General features: G+C 39.9%; 1 protein-coding gene across 2 annotated transcripts in view; it reads left to right on the top strand.

Moving 5' to 3' along the window:
- The window catches only part of LOC136875964 (uncharacterized), a 672,636-nt gene that overhangs the window by 47,187 nt on the left and 600,909 nt on the right, over positions 1–24,540 (top strand). The window contains exons 3-4 of one of the 2 annotated variants that reach the window (XM_068228419.1): positions 12,446–12,551; positions 16,229–16,345. In XM_068228419.1, coding sequence (XP_068084520.1) covers positions 12,446–12,551; positions 16,229–16,345 — 223 coding nt within the window. Of the gene's footprint in view, positions 1–12,444; positions 12,552–16,228; positions 16,346–24,540 lie in introns of those variants that run through there. The other variant, XM_068228420.1, reaches the window with a different exon arrangement.

The following is a 24,540-nucleotide window of genomic DNA, read 5'->3' as shown; positions in this document are numbered from 1 at the left end:
CTTTTCTTTTCTTGTGATCTATTTCAAGCATTTTCAAATATGTTGTCATTAATGCTTTCACGGCCCGTACTTAAAGACATGATACTGTATAGGCTTTTGAGCTTACGCCGTGTCAAAAAAATAAGGTGAAATTCTTAATATTTCGCACGGAACTGTGCTCTACGTCCTCAGAAGAAATCTTGACTGTCCTAGAGAAAGGCTTCTTGAACAATGGCACTTTAAATTTGTACATTATAATAGAAGTGTAAAAATGGTATGTTCATTCGCCACCAGATGGCTCCCAGGACGTGGCAACGCTAGCGTTCGAAGCGGAAGCTGACCGAACCATCACAATCAGTCTAAGCGGTTCACATAACGTGTTTGCATAACACATAACATTGGCATGTGTATGGCATAGACATTTCAATCCAGGCTTGTCTTCGTGACACGGCATAAGCCCAAAAGCCTATACAGTAACATTTTCAAATATATCAGAATTTTTTCATATAATGGGTGTTATGTGGCTGAAGATGTTTATAGTATACGCAGACGTGCCAAGTCTCCCGATTTGAGCGGGAGACTCCCGATTTTTCATCGTTCCTCCCGATCGCTGGGTCCGATCTCCCGCTTTTCAGAGCAATATCCGTAATTTTCGTATTATTTTAAACTCCCGCGGATTTCCTCGTACTATCGATATATGGCTGAGTGTGGCTGGTCGATAGTCGTTCTAATAATGATACCAGATGGCAGTACGGGGCACGGTGGCCAGTCATGTGCTGCTCTTTGATCTCTAATACAGTAATTCTCTTTGCAAGCGAGTCAACTGAGTAACATTCTCTTTGAAGTAACCTAACCTCAGAAGTAGCACACCATATTCGTTCTACCTGGGGCAAGAATTGCAGAAGTGCTCGTGTTGTGCCTTAATATTTGTTTTGGCCAAAATGTCAAAAAAAAAAAGATATATGATGCAGTGTTTAAAAGTTCTTATAGGGAAGAGTTTCCATGTTTGAGTGAATCCAGAAAGGGACCAACCTTCACATTCTGTACTATATGTAGGTGTGATTTTTCAGTTGCACATGGCAGGAAATGCGATATACTCAAGCATATGCAAACGAAAAAACATAAGGAGAGTGTCCAGTGTGTAGAAAGAAACCAGAAACTGAACTTTTCATGTAAAAACCAAGATGTAAATCCTGTGACGAATGCCGAGGCGTTATTTACGTCATTTATAGTAGAACATAACCTGCCTGTAAGTTGTGCTGATCACGTAGGACCTTTGTTTCGCAAAATGTTTCCTGATTCGGAAATCGCTAAACTATATGGGTGTGCTAGAACGAAAACAGTGGCTATCATTACAGAAATGTGCATGGAAGAAAGGGCGAAAATTGTATCACATTTGCAGGTGAATGCATTTTCTGTTGCTACTGATAGTAGCAATAAAAGTGACTTGAAGATATATCCGATTGTTGTAACATTTTTTAGGCCTGAACTCCATGAAATTCAGAGTTGTCTACTCTCTGTGCCTAATTTAGAAGGGGATGCTACTGGAGCTAACATTGCCAATCTTTTGCTCTCAACTTTTTCGGGAATTCTGCATTCTATTAAAAAACTGCCTAGCTCTTGGTGCTGATAATGCTCCAGTAATGGTAGGATTAAAGAATGGTGTGGCAGGATGTTTGAAGCGGGAAAATAGTAACAATCTCGTAGGTTGCTCTTTTCACCTAATTAATCTTGCTGCCGAGAAGGGTGCGGCATGCTTGCCCGTAAATGTAGATGAAAGTATAATTGATATATTTTATTATCTGGAAAGGTGTGCAAAGAGGAAAGAAAAGTTCAGAGAATTTCAGACTTTACACAACACAGAGATCAGGAAAATTCTGAAGTATTTGCCTACTCGATGGTTATCACTAAGAAGGTGTTTAGATAGGATTTTGCTTCATTGGGACCCTTTGGCAACATTATTCAGGAGCGAAATTGTGAGTAAGGATTCTCAGATCGGAACTTTGAAGACTTACAAAATTCCTAACAACAGTTTAAGTGCAGATGTGTCTTGTTTATCTGAAAACATTAAGGATTGTCATAACATTTCACCTCACTCCTCAGTTAAAAGGAAAAGACAGTCATCAGTTTCACTAAAATGAAATTACTTACGACACTAAGAGCCATGCATTGTCACGTGAAGAACGACTTTTCATGTTCCTTTCATCAAATTTACATAAATCTTTTTGCCTTATTCTCTCAAGTTTTATGGATATCTTTGAGAATCCAAACGTAGCTTTTCAGTCAAGTATGCCGCACATCCACTTATTGGGTCAGTTTTGGAGGAACTATTGAAGAATGTGATGGCAAGTTTTGTGAAACCAGGCGTTATTAAAAGATCCTCCTCTCTCCTTGATGTAGATTATCATACTCCAGCAAATTAAAAGGATGATTGCGATCTGATGATAGGGAATTCTGGGTTTGTTTTAGTGAACACCTTGAACTCTGAGGAAAAATGCATGTTCTTTAAGTCTGTTAGAAAGTGTTTCTCTTCATCGTGTGACTACATGGTACACTAATTTCCTTTCAAAGATGAAGTTTTAATTAATGCAAAAGTTGCAAATATTTCTGCAATATGTAAGGCATCATTTTCTAGCCATAGATTTTTCATTAACAAGTGTCCGAACATTTTGACTAGTGAAACGGAACATTTGGATAAAGAAACTGAAATTCTGCACTCCCAGTTCTGTAACTTTCAGCTCAATGAAACAGACCTGGCAAAAGGAAGAAGTGATGTTCAATGGGCATTGGTAGGTCAGATGAAATCAGCTGATGGTGTACTTAAATATGACAGACTTTCTAAGGTGATGCTTGCTATTTTATCAATTCCACATAGCAATGCAGAATGTGAAAGGATTTTTAGCAGAATCACAAAGACAAAAACACAGTTCAGATCCTTGCTGTCTGAACAAACTTTGGAGAAACTTTTTAAACTTTGAAATCAGTTCAGCAAGGCAAGTGCTTTGAGCAAAAATTTAGTTCTGAGTTTCTGAAGAGGGCTAAGTCAGCTACTGGTGTGTTGAACAACAATTAGTCGTAATGTAATCTCCATGTTGAAGGATGAGAAGTAACATGTTCCTACAGTTGAGGTATGTCCAGTATTTAGTCACTATCACTATCAGCCATATTCAATCGTTTTTACGATGTGGCCACTTTAAGTCCGAAGCATGGTAGGTTTTCATGAGGTCTCTCCATCTGGGACGGTCTTGAGCAATGTTCTGCCAAATAGAATTGTTAATGAATTATAAGGAATTTGTACATGTTCTCCCATCGGTGATGTGTCCTAATACGTCGCGATTCGCTGCAAAATTTGTCCTGATTTTTCACTTTTGAAAGTTGGCATGTCTGTATACGAAACACGTACCACTTTTAACCAATAAGTTGCCTTAAGCAATTTAGTGTATCGACAAGGTGGAAAGTGAAAAATACTTAGTTGTGAATCTGTGTAAGTGCGATACAGACCATGAAGCTGATTTTATGTACTCCTTTTAGTGCTTGTAAAGGAACAATAAGATGCAAGGATGGGAAGATTGATTGCACAACAAAATATTAAGAACAGATTGCGTGAGTATACTGACCAGCTATATTCCCACAATGGTAAAGCTCTTACACCATGTAGCGTTGAACCATATGAATTAGAATCAGAAGAAGTGGAATGGGCATTGAAACAGTTACCAGATAATAAAGCTTCTGGTTTCGATTGTATCCCAGCCGAACTGCTAAACATGCTAGCAAAGTTCTTCTTAAAATCATACAGAAACATCTTGCACCCATCCTTGAAGCTCAGTTACCTGATGTTCAAGCTGGTTTCCGTCAAGGTTGTGGCATTACAAGTGATAAATATAATTTTTGATCCATATTGATGATAATTGATTGAAATAATAACAATAAGTTAATTTATTAATTTGTCCACCTAATCAATACAATGAATCTTGTCTTTACTGAATTACATTGATATGTTAATTAAAAATGGTACATGTTTTGCCTTACATATTAGGCATCATCAGCCATGGGTTTAACCTTGAAATAAAATCAGTCACCTGATTTACATATAAATAAGATAAAACTAATTTATAAAAAGCCTTGAAGAGACTTGAAAGAAAATTGACACATGGTGAAAGACTAGTACAATGTTGGTTTTACAGACAAAGCTATGAGTGAGAAGTTTATAATTGGGGAAAGTATTTACAGTAGTAACATTAACAGACTATTGATATGAGTAAAATGAATAAACAAACTAGATAATAATGAAGATGACAGTCGGAATCATATTTTTAAAACATAATGTTGAATAAAATAAAGTTGAGAGATGGTCAAGTGACCTGTGATAATTTGTTTACGTAAGTTAAAAGTCAAAAGTCAATAGCATACGGTGATGTAGTTCACTTTGATGAATTTCGAGGTTGTTGTTGAATGTTTATATTGGACCTCTATGGACCATCTCATTTGATATGATGTTATAACGTTGTTCAGAATATGGGTTTGTTGACAAGCTGTAATATCAATGCCAACCAGGCAATGATAAAACCTAGCAAGTATTTGAACCTGAGAATTAAAATAGGCAAGATTTCTAGAGATATTAAGATTGCTTGAAATTAGAGTTGGTACCTAAGTTTCTCAAATCTTTGCAAAGAAAAGGTCTTCTCCATTCAAAATCTAATGTGACTCAAATGAAAGTAAACAGCATATGGTTAAAAAATGAAATCAAGCTGTTATACAAGAAGAAATCTCTACTAAACTTACAATTATATAGGACACATTTGACCATCTCTCAAAAATTATCTCCACTTGAATGGAGTTCATTTTTAAGGTACACTGACCTTAAACTATCATACATATTAGATAGGAAACAGAAAACCCTAAACCATAAAGTAATTTGTTTACAAGAAAACAAACTCAAAACATCTGACCGAAATATAACCAATTAAGTGTCCAGTTCCCATTTGACAAACATTTCCACTACAATTAACCTATCTAACACAACCTTCTCTAATCAGGAGATATATCTATTAGATAAGGACATTAAACATAATTGGCCTAATCACAAAAGAGCAGAGGGCAGAATGTGACCTGTGTGTTTTTAATATGTTTTACATACTCATGCTCTATTTATAACTTTTTAACCTGACCACTGATATTTTAATTATATGCTATTATTCCATCCCCCATTAGACATCCGGATGCCTAATACAATAACAACTTGTGTATTGTCTAATGGCTAAAACAAAACATGTACTAGCTGATGATGGCCGTTAAAGAGCCGAAACCGGTACTAGCTTAATCTATTAAAATAAATTGTGTATTGAATGGTGGAAAAACACATTTCTTATCCATACTTTGAGTCTGTCAATACGGAAAATGAAATTTATAAATAATAAAATGTTTACATTGTCGTCGTCAGAGTTACTTGAATAAATAAGCCCACTGGGTAAATTAAGGTGTGTAAAGGCTTGAATATCACTTCCACTATCATTCTCACATTCAGTTTCCACTAATTCATTATCACTATATCCATTTGAACGATCATTGGCATATAATTCTTCTAAAATATCGTTGTCAGCTAACACCATATTCCGCGGGCATATGTCATCGACTGAACCTGCAGAAAGAAAGTTGACGTTTCGAAACTAAATCAAAGAATAAAAGAGGCTGTGAATAAAAGAAAAGTGGCAGATATGCATCTGCGATTTATTCTACTCAATGTGCAAGTCCGAAATAGTTCAATATATAGTCAAGAGATGTCACAGGAAGACCGAAAACAATGTCGTAAATGAAAACCAAGATTTCCCGGAGTCCGTCACCTACCGCTGGCGAGCATACTACGAGATTTCTCGGGGCCCATCACCCATGTGTTAACGTCAGATAATCGTTACTCTGCGTCCGGCATATACAGATTAAAATATTCTACAGGTAATTTTTCTTGTGTTGGCCAAACTGGCCGCAGCTTCTTAACCAGATACGCCGAACATTACAGTGCACTAACAAGACACAAATTCTCTGCAATGGCCAACCACATGAGGGACACAGGGTATGAATTCACTATAATAGAACAGGGCCTTCATATCCTCAAAAGAATCGAAGGAAGTAAACTCATGACAGAATACGAAAATTTATTCACATTCCGCAACCAGCAATTTAACAAAGATAAGGATTTAAACGATGTCATTGATAAAAAATGCCCCTTGTATGAACAGATTTTATTATTACAAGAATCAATTCCCCTCACCAACATATTCTTAAAAATTTTCAACCTTAAATTAATAAGCACTCCCACCTCTTCTATAACTAATACGCTCCCCTCCCTTACCCCCACCGCTAGTGCCTCCCATTCAAATACAACCAATAGACCTATGGCTACACCCACTCTAATACCGCTCCCTCCAACGGTATCCCACCGCTACAATATGCGCATCAGTACACTTTCTTCTTCCCCCCACTGAAGTAGCTCCCCTCCAAGTACTACAAACAAGCCCATAGCCACGCCTTCACAAACAAATTCCCCTCCAATTCAAACCTACAGCTATAACACACACAGTAAGAGCTCGACAGTCGTCAATAACTTTTAGCTCATAACATAACAAGTTATCCTTACCATCGTCAAATGGTAAGTGCACACGATTTTCACCCAAAAGTTTATTACGATTTTTTCATACAATTAACACCACGCTTTTGATTCCTTTTTACAGATTTTACTTCTGATCCAACATTTAACACGTTAGCTACATTCCACTGTCACATTGCCTTTTTGACCAGCTTGTCAACAAACCCATATTCTCAACAACGTTATAACATCATATCAAATGAGATGGTCCATAGAGGTCCAATATAAACATTGTATATTAACCTTCAACGATAACCTCGAAATTCATCAAAGTGAACTACATCACCATATGCTATTGACTTTTAACTTTTAACTTCCGTAAACAAATTATCACAGGTCACTTGACCATCACTCAACTTTATTTTATTCAACATTATGTTTTAAAAATACGATTCCGATTGTCATTTTCATTATTATCTTTTATTGCTAGGGGCTTTACGTCGCACCGACACAGATAGGTCTTATGGCGACGATGGGATAGGAAAGGCCTAGGAGTTGGAAGGAAGCGGCCGTGGCCTTAATTAAGGTACAGCCCCAGCATTTGCCTGGTGTGAAAATGGGAAACCACGGAAAACCATCTTCAGGGCTGCCGATAGTGGGATTCGAACCTACTATCTCCCGGATGCAAGCTCACAGCTGCGCGCCTCTACGCGCATCATTATTATCTAGTTTGTGTATTCATTTTACTCATATCAATAGTCTATTAATGTTACTACTGTAAATACTTTCCCCAATTATAAACTTCTCACTCATAGCTTTGTCTGTAAAACCAACATTGTACTTGTCTTTTACCATGTGTCAACTTTCTTTCACGTCTCTTCAAGGCTTTCTATAAATTAGTTTTATCTTATTTATATGTAAATCAGGTGCCTGATTTTATTTCAAGGTTAAACCCATGGCTGATGTCTATATGTAAGGCGAAACATGTTCCATTTTTAATTAACATATCAATGTAATTCAACAAAGACACACTTTATTGTATTGATTAGGTGGACAAATTAATAAATTAATTATTATTTCAATCAAGGTTCTGGCACCCGCGATCATATTGCTAATCTGCAGTGAATCATGAAGAAAGCTCGTGAATACCAAAAAACAATCTACATTTGTTTTATTGTCTACAGAAAAGCCTTTGACTCTGTCGAGCATGATAGACTAGGGGAAGCCATGCTGGAATTGGAGGTACCCTTACATCTGACTTGTTTTATACATTCGCTTTATACAGAACAAGAGGCAGCAGTTCGCACACCTTATGGCGATACTGAATGGTTTAAGATTGAAAAGAGTGTGTGTCAAGGCTGCATTCTTTCACCATTCCTTTTCAATCTGTATGCAGAAATAATTATGCGGAAGTGAAATTTAGAGGAACTATATATTTGTGTGAAGATTAGAGGAAGAACTATAAATAATTTGAGATATGCTGATGATACAACCTTGCTGGCAGAAACAGAAGATGATCTAAAGCTTTTAATTTCTCGCCTCAATGATGAAAGTGAAAAAATGGGCATCTATCTCAATATTAAAACGACCAAAGTTATGACTATGGATGAGTGGTACAGTTTGTGTAAAGATAAATGGGGAAGAGATAGAGAGTGTGCGGGATTTCATCATCTTATGAGCCAAAATCAGTCAAAGTGGAGATTGCGGTCCTGATATCAAAAGACGGATTTTGCTCGAATATATTGCTATGGTGACTATGTCTCTGATTTGGAAGAGCAGAGATATCAGTTTGGCTTACAAGTGCAGATTAGTCAATGCGATTATATTCCCACTGTTCATGTGTGGATGTGAGAGCTGGATGCTGAAACAGGCAGACAAAAGGAAGATTGATGCTTTTGAGCTGTGGTGTTGGCGAAGAATCTTACGAATACCATGGCCTGAAAAAAACACCAATAAGGCAGTTTTAGAGCGCATCAAGCCCCGTATGTCATTGGTTGGTAAGATTATGAAGCTGTGACTAGCTTACTTTGGCCACGGTATGCTATCAGATGCACTGGAAAATGCAATCATGCTAGGAATGATCAGCAGTACAAGAAGACCAGGTCACCAGAGGACTCGTTGGTTAGACACCATTAAAACAGACACAACCTTCACCCTGGAACAACTAAAAGAGGCAGTGTGAAACAGGACAACTTGGAGAGCGCTAATTCATAGAATCACCGATGGTCGGATTCGACTGAACGTATGACATCATCATCATAAGCAAGGGAACAGGAAGGATTACAACAACTATCGAGGTATCTTATTGATTAGTATACCAGGCAAAGTATTCACTGGCATCTTGGAAGGGAGGGTGTTCAGTGGTTGAGAGGAAGTTGGATGAAAACCAGTGTGGTTTGAGACCACAGAGGGGCTGTCCAGATCAGATTTTCAGTATGCGCCAGGTAATTGGAAAATACGACGAGAGGAATAGACAGTTCTGTTTATGTTTCGTAGATTAGTGAAAGCATATGACAGGGTACCGAGGGAAAAGATGTTCACCATATTGGGGGACTATGGGTATTAAGGGTAGATTATTAAAATCAATCAAAGGCATGTAATTTGACAATTGGGCTGCAGTGAGAATTGATGGTGGAATGAGTTCTTGGTTCAGGGTACTTACAGGGGTCAGACAAGGCTGTGATCTTTCACCTTTGTTATTCATAGTTTACATGGATCATCTGCTAAAAGGAGTAAAGTGGCAGGGAGGGATTCAGTTGGATGGAAATGTAGTAAGCAGTTTGGCCTATGCTGATGACTTGGTCTTAATGGCCGATTGTGCGGAATGCCTGCAGTCTAATATCTTGGATCATGAAAATAGGTGCAATGAGTATGGTATGAAAATTAGGCTTTTGAAGACTAGATTGAATTCAGTAGGTAAGAAATTCAACAGAATTGAATGTCATATTGGTGATTCAGAACTGGAACAGGTAGATAATTTCAAGTATTTAGGATATGTGTTCTCCCAGGATGGTAATATAGTAAGCGAGATTGAATGAAAGTGCAGTAAAGCCAATGCAGTGAGCTCGCAGTTGTGATTAACAGTGTTCTATAAGAAGGAAGCTTCCAGACAAAACTATCTTTACAGCGATCTGTTTTCAGACCAAATTTGCTTTTCGGGAGTAAAAGCTGGGTGGACTCAGGATATCTTATTCATAGCTTAGGTACCAGACATGAAAGTAGAAAGAATGCTTGCTATTACAAACAGGTGGGAACAATCACAGGAAGGTACTAGGAATGAGGAGATAAAGGCTAAGTTAGGAATGAACTCGATGGATGAAGCTGTACGCATAAACCGGCTTTGGTGGTGGGGTCTGTGAGGCGAATGGAGGAGAATAGGTTACCTAGGCGAATAATGAACTGTTATGGAGGGCAAGAGAAGTAGAGGGGAAACAGAGATGACGATGGTTAGACTCAGTTTGTAACAATTTAAAGATAAACTAAATGAGGCCACATCACTAGATGCACATATAGGATTGTAGTGACATTTAGTAAATTCACAGAGGCTTGCAGACTGAACTCTGAAAGGCTTAACGGTCTATAATAATGATGTATACGTAAGCAAATTATATTGTGTAAGTAGATTTCATTGATGCATTTCAAAGATACTTGTGTTAGTTTAACTGAGGTGAAATATTTTGGTCCCTTTTATGTCATCGGTTGCATGTAGTGTTTTATATTAATGCTGTTGAACTCATAATTATCTGAAATGAAGTAAATACATCAATTTTGTCGTGTTTTATCGCCGTTTGGTGCATAGATTACCGCCTGTTTTGACATACGGGGATTTTACTGATAAGTAATTTGGAAAGTTGGCAGGTATGCACGTTCTTCACTGCGCTTAAAACATATATGGAATTGAATTTGATATTCCATTACCTCAACATTTTAACTAATAAGAGATACTGTATCGAATTGTTGAGACAAGGTTGATTTGGCTTAATTTGACGAGAAGAAGAGATAGAACGATAGGACACATCTTAAGACACCCTGGACTTGTACAGTATTTTTTTATATTTATGAAAGTGTACATGGTACAAACGATAGGGGCACACCAAGGTACAGATATGACAAGCAGATTAGAGCAGATGTAGGATGTAGTAGTTATGCAGAGATGAAAAGTCTAGCACAGGATAGGGTGTTATTGATAGTTGCATCAAAACAGTCGGTGGACTGATGTCTCAAACAACATACATTGTACATTGTGTTATACATTATGTTCATATAAATGCATGAGTGTCAAACCTTGCCTGTCTTAAGCTTAGTGCCCATTTTCACACCAGGCAAATGCCGGGGCTGTACCTTAATTAAGGCCACGGCCGCTTCCTTCCAATTCCTAGGCCTTTCCTATCCCATCATCGCCATAAGACCTATCTTTGTCGGTGCGACGTAAAGCATATAGCAATAAAATAAATACCTGTGCCTATGGGCCCAAGTCTCTTCCCCTCATTCGGCTTGTACTTCTCTATGTTGCTGATCAGGGCTATGCATACCTGCTGAGGACAGGCTCCAGTTATCTGTTTCTGTCTACAAGTAATGTTTGAAACATAGAGCTGCATAAACTGTGGCATAAGGATTCGTTATTATGCGTTTGTATTTGTGTACTTTTGTATCAACACAGTTTCTTGAAGAGGTGCTACTTTAATTGTAGGTTTTTTTCTTTCATTTACTGAGCGAGTTGGCCATGCACTTCAGGGCGTGGAGCTGTGAGCTTGCATTCAGAAGGTAGTGGGTTCGAATCTTACTGTCAGCAGCCCTGAAGATGTTTTTCCGTTGTTTCCCATTATCACACCAAGAAAATGCTGGGGCTGTACCTTAATTATGCTCACAGCTGTTTCCTTTCCACTCCTGTCTCCTTTCCTATCCCATCGTCACTAAAAACCTTCAATGTACAACGTTAAACCACCAGCAAAAAAGAAAAAAAAAAAATTTAAGTTTATAGAAACATGATGTTTAGCTACAGAAATAGTATATTAGCAGCTTAGTATTGTGCATTATTGTGCTTCATAATTGTTCATACGAGAGTTCAGGATGTTAACCCCCTAAAGGAAGAAAAAAAGTGCCTTTTATGTTGTACTTACTGCTTATTGCAACCTTTAAAGTAATTATTTTCGTAGTACATGGTGATTGCAAAGCGTATTGTTCCGTGCATTTTATGCAAATGCCATGTTGAACGCATGTAATTATGTGTATCCTTATATGAATATCTATTGTATGGAGTACTGTAATTATGAATGTGTAATGTACACCCCCCCCAGGATTGCACTTTCTGACAACTTTCAGGGTTACCGCTCGCAGTAGTTGTTTCTTATGTACTTGGACCTGTCAGTCACCTCATGACCTTAACATGCCTTCATCAATGCAATAATTCAGGGAATCCTTAGTTTTGCCTAAGGGTGCAATCAGTGGTTGAGACGAAGTTGTATGAAAACAAATGTGGTTTCAGACTACAGAGGGGCTGTCAGGATCAGAAAAAAATTGAAAAATGCTATGAGAGGAATAGACAGTTGTTGCCTGCATTAACTCAATAATTCAGGGAATCTTTAGTCTTGCGTAAGGGTGAAGGATTTGACCAACCTTTTTTACTGTAGCAATAGTTACATGCTTCGCCCGTAGGGCAGAGGTAACCTGGTAGTGGTCCCAAATAAATATGCCTATTCATAGGCTCTGGGGTTTACCATACCATGTTCATAATGCTGTTTGGTGGGAAAAGGTGGTAGTGAAATAATGTGAATGATGTGTCGAGTGATAAGTAGCAATGATAATTCTGTTCAAGCTAACAAGTGTAGATGTGTATGTGTATGGGATTTGCAAAATGTTATTTTTAATTGCAACATTTTGTTTCAGTGACTGGGCTGACTATGTCCAACCACCGGGAGAGATGGAGGCTGCCTTCCCTGTTTTTAGCAGCAATGTTCTCTTCATTGGGAACATTCCTTTAGATGTTTGTGGGGCAAGTATCTAAGTTACCGATTTTGTATGGGTATGGACTCTTGAGTGATAAACCGTGTGTTGAGAACTTCTATTCAAAGAAGCAAACAGAAGATGTACAGATAATCTACTAAATCTTTCAACATTTGTGTTTTCATTTTTCTGTTGGGTTCTCTTTCATATTTCTACTTTCTGCTGAGTAGATGCTTCTAAGAAATTTACAAATTCACTACGGTTAAGTTTGTATATGATAGGGCAACCAAGAATATTCCCCAGTTTGGGGATTCTTGAGAGGTCTTGGCTTATATCAGAAGCCATTATAGTTTATTTTCTATGCAGTAAGAGTGAGGGAAAATGATATTAAAGTAAAATAGTTGCATTAGATGATTCCCCTTTTTTTAATTTTGAAAAAGGCTGTTTGTTTGGGGCGTCGACCCATGTGGATCTTATGCCCCTACTGGCACCATATTGTATGAACCTGCATGTAATTGGAATGGCGGTAGTGTGGAATGTTGTGTGTGAGGAAAGGAAGATTAAGGATGTCACAAACACCCAGTCCCCAGGCCAGGGATATTAATAATTACAATTAAAAACCCCTGACCTGGCCGGGAATCAAACCCGGGGCCGCCAGGTGACAGGCGGATGCATTGGCCCCCTACACCTCGGGGCTGGACATGATTCCCCTTAATTTGGACTGATTGGTGGTCTTGTAATATATCACAATTTACCAGTATTTGGCTGGTATTCTGCGTGTTGTGATTATCACAATTCGACTGGGAGAAAAGGTTTTTTATAATAAAATCCAAAAGGTCCTGCGATGTGTGAAATGCACTGCTCAAAAGGAAATAGTCAATAAAGACCGAACTGTTATCAGAACAGTTGCATGTTACAGTATGGTGAAACATTAATGATAGTCTGATATGAGTCCTAAAGAAATCAGACAAAATGTATTGAACAGAAAGAATAATTTCAATTGTCTTACTTATGTGTATCAATAAATCCTCTGACTAGTGGACCAGTTTCTTTGAATCTGAGAACTATGGAAAGCTTTCTTTTACATTTTTCCAGAAACCTGTAATTTAGCATTACATTGTACAGAGGAGTGAATGAGCTTGACCTCTATATTATATCAGTCTCAAATAGTTTTCTCCAACACCCATGGGATTTGTTGGAGTGTTCTCTTTTTCATGATCTGTTGTGTCTCACAGTTGCAGAGGTAAATCTACTGAATTCATTAAGATGTATTCAAAATACATATCCATTCTCTGTTGGTCAGTGTGTTTGTTGATGGCAGGTCTTGTGGTGCCTTAGATCAAGAGAGGCTAATGATTACTGTCTCCCACATGTTCCATATGACAGCACACTGCAGTCAAAAGAAATAACTTAATGGATATAACACTGACAACAGAAAAGTCCTAATGTATAAAAATCCCAGAGTGTTCAGCTGGCAGTAGAGAACATCATCTTCCTATTCACTACCAAGTCAAGGATCAGAAGTTCTAAAATACTGCATTGAGCCTTGGCTGATGATTCAGTGTAGATGTTGAAATGCTTATGAATGGAGAGAAGGGGCACTGCTGAGAAAGCTTGGCAGAGTCTGTGAGTTTGTCATCTTCGAGGATAATAATCCCAAGTTGTGCTTGTGGTAAGGTCATTGCCTTGACTCTGATGGAGTGATACGTGGTGTTGTTCTCTAGGTACAGTGCCTCAGTCAAATCATCGGAATGCTTTTTGGAACAGTTTCATGTCCTGTGAAGGAATATGAAATTAGCTGGCCATTAGAATTGCAGCACCAAGGATGACTCACCTGATGGACTCCATTTTGGTGGAATGCCTAGAGCAGGTTCGGTCAGTGATGTGATCAGTTGTATAACCAAGTAGCACAGCACATGTGCCAATGGTGACAATAATAAGTGATATATTGGTGGATATCGAATAGCCACAGAGAGGTGGTGACTTTGTGTTTTCCCGCCGTTTACGTGCACAGGCGGAGTGTGATGCTACGTGAAGTTCACAAACATGTGAGCAGATTTCCATCCTTGACAGAAGGAGAATTGTGGCCTATAGCAATTGTGGATTATCCTACTGTGTTATTGGTTTTCGCGATGTAAGAAATCCAATCACAATGTAACGGATGTGGGATCAGTGGGTTGAGGAGGGGAGGGCTGATTGATGTGCAGGAAGCCAACAGCCTCGTTGCATCAACCAGAGTGAAAACAGACATCAGATGCATGTGGCTGTTACAGACTACCACCACATCAATCACCCTCACTCAGGATTTCAGGCATATGGTACATCAGTCCGTGTCCACACAGGTAGTTTATAGCGGTCTGCAGCTGCAGGACATCTTGTTCAGGCTTCTATTGCTGGGACTGCCTCTGACTTCCCACCACCAGTGCCTGCAGTTGCAATGGTGCATGGAACGTTGGGCCTGGGGGGGGGGTGGATGATTGGCACACCATCGTCTTCTCTGCTTAGTTCTGCTTCTGCATGCTGCACTACAGTTACATCTGTGTGTGACGGCACTGTGATGTTTGCCTCCCCGAGTCCTGCATTGTGCTTCATCAAACTGGCCAGCACCTGGAATTATGATATGGGTAACCATCAGATTTCAGTCCCTCTCCCACCTATTCCACATTGCTGGTATACTGACTAGCAACTGTTACATCGTGGAGATGTTTGAACCTGTTGTTATTTCATATCTTCAGGGCCAGCCTGGGGCCCTGTACCAACAGGACAAGGCATGATTGATTACATATGGCATATATTGTCCGACAGCTCCCCGATGACCATGTCACATTGTTTGCTTGGCCTAAGCATTCACCTGATCTGTCACCCATCGAAAATGTGTGGTCCTTAGTCGAATAATGACTGGCCTGTCGCAGGTCACCCACTCCCACAACAGATGAACTATGGGCACGCATCAAAGCAGCATGGGTTGAAATATCCTTGATGGAAATCCAAAGTCTCTTCCTCTTACCTTCTCACTATGCAGCAACAGTTATTGCAACCTTTGGTGGGACTATACAGGACTGATTTCCTTGTGTTCTGTATGTCTTTCTGAGCTTACAAGATTAATCATATCACCTGTGTATAATGGGTATTCTGTCCAATTAATCTGGTTGTGATACTTCACATTATTTCTGGTGTTGCAATTTTTATGCCGAGCAGTGTATTTCAGAAAGCGACTGACTATCTTTCATTTTGAGCAGTGTGAGCACCATGTGGAGTCCTGTTTTCCAGTTTTTCTTATGTATTTCAATGGGCATGATAATGTCTTTTGAGTCAGTGGTTTAGAGTGAAAGCTGGCATTATACCTGTTGTGTTGAATATGCAGAGCTTGGGGATTGGTTTGGTGTGGGATTGTGAGGCATTACGTAGCCCTTCCTGTCTTATTATTGAACTACTTTGCATCCAAAGAATTAATCTGTGCTCATTGGTGAATGTTTGGTGGTTTAAACATGATTTCACCATAGGGATTGGTTGAAAATCCTCGCTTAGATGGGAATTTAAACCTTAGATCCCCTGGACACAGCACTTTCTCCTGTGAAAATATATTGAGGGCTGTTATGTATAATTTTATATTTGAATGTCCATTGGATTGGTCTAGAATGAGACCTAATGTATACTAAGGACTTGTTCAGAGGTGACACAGAATTTGACAAGAATTCCAGGCTTGACCGAGATGCTCTGCTGTAGGAGGAGCTGCTCGAGTTCTTGAACCAGACACTGCTCCTTGCGGATCGGACACAGGGACCTGGAGATGCGGCAGTGGCGTACCGGATGAACATCGACAAGAACTACTGCTATGTACAGGTTGGTAGGCAACTTGTCCCACCAAGGATTGCATCTCATCTTGGATGGTTTACACTGTCAAGAAGGAAGGAGAAACAGCATAGTGCTTTTTGTGTGGTGTTGGAGGAGGAGGAGGAGGAAGAGGATTGTGATGCTGTGGAAATTTCATTCACATCTGTAGGTTCAGCTTATTGAGGTGTAGGTGATCATCTTTTCTGGCTTGATAAAGTTTGGAGCCAAGCTAAGAAGGTGTTGACTCACTTACTGTATTTTGGCATGTATAGGCTCCACTCTTATTTTCCCAAGGAACATTTCAGAAGCAGGAATGGGACCTCTTGACAATTGGATATCCATAATTTAATAATAGCTTTAAAGTTTCTTGTGGCAATTTTCCAATATTTCATAGTATGGAGTAGGGTTAATGGCTGGATGTGGGTAACTACAGTATGGTCTGTATAATAGTGTTGCGGAGTACTACTGCTAGCTGTTGTGGAATTATTCCACAACAGTAAAATTCTTTGAACAGCTAGAATTAACGTTACTATATCCAGATGTCGCTGTCCGTCCACTTTTATCACCGGTCGCAGTGGAATCACTTGATTTGTCACTGGCGTCTGAATAGCTGTTAGTGTTACGATTGTCTATAGTTTTATTTCATGCAGAGTTGTTTTCTTCTGAGCTAACAGATCATCTTCTGTACCATAGAGTATGTTACTAATGGAGATCCTCTTGAAAGCCCTGGCAGCAAGATCCTTAGGATGCCCTTCCATGTCCTTGGCACCCACGGGGTGAGTACCTCCAAGAAGCTTTCTTTTCCCTACCTGGAGGTGTATACTTGGAATGGAATTCAGCCTGTTTCCATCCATACTCCATTATCAGAATATAACAGTATTACTTTCAAATCCACCTTCAGATACACATTTTCAATGCAAGATCCATTTAAATTCTTCTATTGTAATTCATCTCTTACTTGATTATAAACTGCACCTTGACCTGACATGCTCTCTAATAAAAGTTCAAGAAAATTATCATTCGTATTCCTTCAACATTACATGTGATAAATATCACATGTGATAAATACGTAAATCAAGTGCCTGATTTTATTTTAAGGTTAAGGTAATGGCTGATGATGCCTAATACCATTTTAGTTAACATGCCAGTGCAAATCAACTAAGACAAGACTTATTGTATTGATTAGGTGGTCAAATTAATATAACTTATTGTTATTATTCCTTCAACATGCCGTCCTTTTATAACTTTGTGATTGAAACATTTAAGGACTGTAGAATAGACCTCATTCCTCTTGGAATTACTGCAACTTCACTCTTGCGCATTCTGATGATTTCCTTCTCTCTTTTGATGACAACGGAGCGAGTCCCGAGACTAACAGGGATGTCGATTTTTCGCAGTGCACCAAGGCATCAACCCCAGACAGTCTTCAGCCAGTTGATCATTAGGTCCTCTGTCATCCCCCTTTCCCCCTTTTTTTTCTGTGCTCCAATAACCTCTTCTATGTGGAAATCCTCCTTTGAGACAGTTTTCTGCTACTTACAATTCACAAACAATGCTAGCATGACAGAGATTCACTGTTTTCTCACCACCAGTAGTTTTAGTAGTAGTTTAATAGCACCCTCTTTTCATGTTGTAGAGTTTATGGACAAATCATTCCGGATCTGAGTTTCATCAGCTTTCCCAATCTGTCCTAGAAATGTTTATTTTGTAACGTGATCAGATAGTGCTGAAAAGCAGTGAAGTTTGTTCAAAGTCTGCAGGCAGTTTCCGACACATAGTAGTGCACCTTTGAAGTGCAAACCCATGCCTTTTTGTAAATCTGTTCATCCAACCCTGGGTAGACTTGAAAATAGTCCTCGGCATGTTAAGATTTCTTGCAAGTCGATTGGCATGTCACAATTGCTTCTGTAGCAAGACCACCATTGAATGCATGTCAGAGGGATACTGATTCTATGATCATCGGCGAGCATCACTCCGACAAAAGTGTCCAATGATTATGTGCGAGGGAGGATCTCTTAAGGTTGTGCCCATCAGCGACAAGATGGTGGAAAAACAGCTCTGCGGGTCTGGCCGTGTCAGAAGACATGATGAACCCCATCTAGTACGGAAAGCTCTTGCCATCTAAGAGCCAGAGGCAGAGGGCTTTCTAAGACAACATGGAAACAAACTGCTGAGGCTGCTTTAAGGAATGAAATGCTACTAGATCTAGTGCAAGAACATCAGATGTACTGTATAATTTTGAATACCACCCGCACTGTTTTTTCAAAAATATCGCTTCCAAAATTGGTTGCGGGTCTTATTGAAAATTTTGGGAAATTTATCTTTCCGAATGCGTATATTGGGCATCACCGCCGGCACGGCTTGGCAACAATGTTCTCTCCGCTCTCAGTATACGCTACTTCCGCGCTTGGCGTCACTCTCATGCACATTCTCGGAGTATCAACAGGGATTCCACAAAGCGTTTGCGATCTTTTACTGCGAGTGGGAAACTGAAAGTAGTTCGGGAAGCCAAAATTATTGGAAATCGTGCTGCCGGTAGGAAATACAATATTTGCGAGTCGTGTATTCACAATTGGAGAAAGAAGAAAAATGTGGTATTGACATGTAGTGGTGATCGTAGAGCTTTTCGTAGACGGAGTGTACAGTTTCCAGAAATTGAAAAAAAAATCTTTATAAATATGTGACAGAAAGGTGGGAATCAGGATATTTTGTGTCAGCCAAAATGTATCAACTAAGGGCATTAGAAATCGCAAAGGAACTTTCATCGGAAGGGTTTAAGGCAAGCCGAGGATGGGTTTGTAATTTTTATAAAAGAAATGGGTTGATCGTACAAAGGTATACCTCAGTTTCACAGCATCTTCCTGGTGCCTGCGATGAGAAGTTACTGTTGTTTCAGCGTCGCATAATTTGGTTGCAGAAGGAAAATGCATATTTGCTTTGTTTGCTTTCCTAAATTGGCAATGCAGATCAGATGCCAGTCTACTTTGAAATTGCAGTGGACAGGACTGTGAATGTTAAGGGTGCGAAAAGTGTTCCCATTAGAACAGGCGGTAATGAAAAACAACGATGTACGGTAATGTTGTGATTGCTACGTTTCTTTCTTTTGAGTATTGAATAGGTTGAACCTCCAGTTATTTAATTTTTAACATCAATAATTTCAATACGGAACAATGAAATTTTTATCTTTAAATCCTAAGTGTCTACTCGCTGGTGTTATCGTCAAATCTCAGAACTCTGGCTGGATGGACAGTTCACTTGTGGAAGACTGGGTAAAGTATGTCTGGCAACGTCGCTCTGGTTTATTATTGGGACAAAAGAGCTTGCTTGTTCTCAACAGTTACTGCTGCCACACAACAGACGCTGTGAAAAAACATCAATGATGGGAAAACCGACCTAGGAGTCATTCCAGGCGGGATGACGTCTATGCTACAGCCACAGGATGTCTGCGTGAACCGTCCATTTAAAGCAGCCTTGAAACAGCTCTATACGGAATGGATGGCGGCTGATAGTCACACACTGACGTCAACTGGTTGCATTCAGCGCTCGAAAGTTCAGCTGCTGTGTTCGTGGATTTTGACGGCATTGAATTGTATCCCTGGAGACCTCATACGGAAGAGCTTCAGGAAATATAGCTTTTCTGATGCTATGGATGGTAGTGATGACGACATTTTGTGGGAGGGTGATGATAGTTCCGAAGTTGGTGCTGATGATGATGATGAATGAACTCGTTGGATATCATTCTGGAAATGTTTGTTTACTTTTATTTGTATTTTCTAATCATTTGCTGTGTGTTAGTGAAGATTGTAAATAATTTTGACTTCCCTTTTTAAAAAAATTCTGTTCTTTCAAAATAGGGGTGCAGGTCTTAGTCGGTGGCGGGTGGTATTCGAGATTATACGGTACTCTCTCTGAGTTAGACAAGCTGAACTTGAGTAAGCTTGCGACTGCACATTTTATGGGTACATGTACGGCCAGGAAAGAAGAATAAATATAACGACTTATGCTTTGATTTTGGAATTATTTAGTTTTTCTGGGCCTTTGAATACTCTATTCTTGTGCAAGCAAAGAAGGCATCACATCTAAATCTCATGGATGGTCATTTGTTTCTGCTACATCGAACATATGACTAGCGTGCCAATTTCTGTATTTTTGGCTTGTAATGTAACTTTTCTTTCGAAACATGCATTGAATGATATTCATTTGGTTAGTACCATATTTCTATTTATGACAAAATACCATAATCTACAAATGTGCTTGCTTCTAGCTTCTTACTGAATTGCTTTTTATTTTATAGGCATATAATTTGATAATACTCATTGTTCTCGGGTGCTACTCAACAATGCATGCTCGGTAGGGATGGTTTAGGAATGAGGTGGGGAAAGTAGGAAACAGAAGCCAGAACATAAAAGTTGTTTCGGTATACTAATATATTTTCACAGTCCTCTCGTAACCATTTTAGTTTTCTAAATCTTTGAAATTTGGGTGCACCATACATTCTGTTACCTAGTATTCATTCGGGGTGGAGCCTTAGTGTGTCTAGCAAATTCACTCGCTAATAAAATGAAGTAAATTTATGTCCTTCCATTTGCCACCTCTTTTCAGGTACCATCCATGGGGGGTGGGATGCAAACTGCATGTAAGGTAACGGTATCATGTCAGGGTTATAGCCTTTTTTCTGTCTGAAGGCTGAGTAATTACAGGTCATGGTTAAGGCATAATATCCCATAATCCCTTAGTAGGTCCAGCATATTTTCCATTGTTGTCTTGTTGTACGGCTTCTCTAAATCTAGGAAACATATGTATAGCTGTCTCTCTGTCTCTTAGCATTTCTCAGTTACGTGATGTATACTGAAAATCTATTTGCATCTGCCTCTTTGAGATCTGTAATTGCACTGGTTTTCATTCAATTTACTGTCTGTCGTTGATCACTCTTTTTTCTAAAATGCTTGTGAATTCCTTGCGTGGTATACTATTCATGCAAAGCCCTTGATAGTTGTTGTTTCCCCCTGTGAATGGGGGCGGTAGAATAACACCCACGGTATCCCCTGCCTGTCGTAAGAGGCGACTAAAAGGGGCCCCATGGGCTCTGAACTTTGGAGCGTGGGTTGGCGACCACGGGGTCCATAGCTGAGTCCTGGCATTGCTTTCACTTACTTGTGCCAGCCTCCTCACTTTCACCTATCCTTTCTGACCTCTCTTGGTCAACTCTTGTTCTTTTCCGACCCCGATGCTATTAGGTTTGCGAGGGCTAGGCGGTCTTTAATTTCCACGCCCTTCGTGGCCCTTGTCTTCCTATGGCCGATATCATTTTTCGAAATGTCGGATCCCTTTCATTTTCCTCTCTGATTAGTGTTATATAGAGGATAGTTGCCCAGTTGTACTTCCTCTTAAAACAATAATCACCACCACTCCCACCTTCCCGCTCACCTGGGTATAGGCAGATGCAATTACTGCTTTTTGCTACTTAGAAGGTACTTTTACTCAAATTCCATGCTAATCCTATTATTCTAAGAAGCCTTTCCATCCCTGCCTTCCCACTTGTCTGTGGACATAGCACAGAGATGCACATCTCGGAACATATTTTTAGGAGAGCTTTGAAAATTCAAGTACTTCCAATAAATTAGGGATTTGTAGTGTGAAAGTACTTTATATAAATTTCAACAGAAATGGATATACGAGGCCTCTGTCTCTTTCCTAGCGTTTATCCCAAATTATGGGGTCCGCTGCTTTGCTACATCTCCTCCATTTCATCCTATTGCTGACATCTTCAGGTTTTAAACCAATGTCGTGCATGTCGACCTTGATATTGTCAGTCCACCGCTTTAAAGGCCTTCCACGTGGTCGTGCTCCTCCCGGATCAACTTGGAGAGCTGTTTAAGCAACTGAGCCATCCTGCCTTCTCATAATGTGACCGTACCAGTGGAGACGCGCTTCCCTCACTTTCTCCACAATTGGAGTAACGCCAAGCCTTTGTCGAACATCTTCATTTGTTATGTGAGTCACATCGAGTCAGTCCAAGAGTCCATCGAAGCATCCTCATTTCCATTGTATGAAGAGTCTGCTTGTGCTTTTTTGTCATTGGACAACATTCTGCCCCATAAATAGCTGCTGGGCGTACCACGGTCTTGTAAATTTTTGCCTTTAGATGGTGAGGCATCGTTCTATCGCAGAGGACTCTGGTGACTTGTCTCCACTTGAGCCAAGCTGCATTTATTCGCGCTCGGGTATCAAAAGTGGCATCACAGTTCGAAGTGACAACTGATCCTAGGTATTGAAAATGCATGGTTTTCTGCAAGTCTTGATTATTGATCCTTATGTTCCCACTAGTTTGGGGGCCACATTCTAGGTATTCGGTTTTCTGGGTGTTGAGGCGCAGACCATTCTCAGCTAATTTGTCGCTCCAAGTTTGTGTCTGGCGTGGGAGTCCAAGGCGTGTTTGCTGGGCAAGTACCACATCATCCGCATAAAGAAGGGTCCAGGGATGCGATGTCTGTATGTCAGCTGTTGCTGTATCCAAACAGAGGATAAATAATAAATGCGATAGAGCTGTGCCCTGATGTACACCCATGGTGATATCAAAAGGCGGAGAGATTCCAGCTGGACTCCGGATCACACTAGTTGTATTATGATACATAAGTTGTACCCAGCTTACATAGGCTTCTGGGACTTCATGACTACGAAGAGCTCGGCGGATGAGGTCATGCAGGACTCGGTCAGATGCTTTTTCTAGGTCCAGAAATGCCATGTGTACACTCTTCTGCCTCTCCCTATGTTTTTCTTCAATAGATGTGTGGCATGGATGGCATCGATTGTCCTGCAGCCCTTAACAAATGCACACTGGTTGGATGTTACTGTGACAATGTTTCTAAGCCTGTTGTTCAGCACTCATTCAAATATCTTCAGTGCATGGCAGAGGAGTCAAATAGGGCGGTATGTTGAGCAGTCGCTCACGTCTCCTTTACCCTTCCAGATTGGGACTGTCGTGCTAGTTGTCCATGCACGGGGAAGTTTGTTTTTGATGAAGATGTGGTTGAAGAGTGCGGCAAGGAATTCTGCAACGGGCTTGCCAAGAATTTTTCAGATTTCTGCTGGTATGTCATCTGGGCCAGTTGCTTTACCATTCTTCATCTTCTTTATGGTAATCTATACTTCCTCTGCCATAATCAAGGGCATGGGTCCATAGACGGGATCAGAGCTTGCAATCGGTGGATGATCAAATTCTTTGTTGCTGATATCTGCAAAATAATCTGACCATCGTTGAAGGATAGTTTGTTGGTCTTGTAGTAATTTGTTGTCAGCATCCTTGATATGCATGACGTATCCAATGTCCTGGGTTGAGCAGTTACGGGACTTCGCAAGGCGATAAACGTTATTTTCTCTTGCTGGTGTGTCAAGCTGGTCATACAGATCTTGGTAACAACGATCTTTTGCAGCAGCCACTGATTTTTTCACTGCCGATTTCAGCACTTTATACCTCTTAAGGTCAGTATCCAGGCGTGTCTTCCACCAAGCCTTTTTCTCCTTGATAGCTTGTTGGACTTCATCATCCCACCACCAAGTCTGTTTATGAATGTATTTTCGCCTGGGTTTTGGTTTTCCCAGAGTTACTGTTGCTGCCCGATGTATCTGTTTTACAGCATCTTCCCAGATGTCCTCAACTGACTGGTCAGGCTTCACTAAGAAGTTGGTTAATGCTGTCTTCATTTCGTTCTTGTGGACATTTATTTTCCACCACTTGATGCGCTTAGGTATCTTAGAACGTTGGAGAGTTTTTCGAATATCCAGAACAAGCAAGCGGTGTTGGGGGGCAGAACTTTGAAAATATCACGCAAATGTTTAGTCTTAGCAGTTTCCAGGAAGTGGCGTGGCTCTGTGTAGCGGTGTCCTCCCTAAGTGTGTGTAACAAAAAAAACAATTATTACTCAGGAGCTGTTAGTTTGCGATTGTGTAGAGTATCCATATACAGTAAAACCTCGATGTGTTGTTTTTCAAGGGGGAGGGGGGAAAATGACGATGGATGCGGGAAAAGATAAATGCGGGTGACATAAAAAAGGGGGACAGAAAAATAATAAAGTACGGGTACTGTATTTGGGCATTTTTCATAATGTAAATATAATAATAACAAAAACCAATAGCAATAACAGTAACAACAATAACAATAATAATATGGTGTTGTGGCCTCCGAAGCCGGGTGCAGATCTTTC

Source organism: Anabrus simplex, chromosome 6, assembly GCF_040414725.1.
Source record: "Anabrus simplex isolate iqAnaSimp1 chromosome 6, ASM4041472v1, whole genome shotgun sequence".
NCBI classification, from domain to species: Eukaryota; Metazoa; Arthropoda; class Insecta; order Orthoptera; family Tettigoniidae; genus Anabrus; species Anabrus simplex.
The sequence above is the reverse complement of the archived record's forward strand: the minus strand, read 5'-3'. Positions and strand labels throughout refer to the sequence as shown.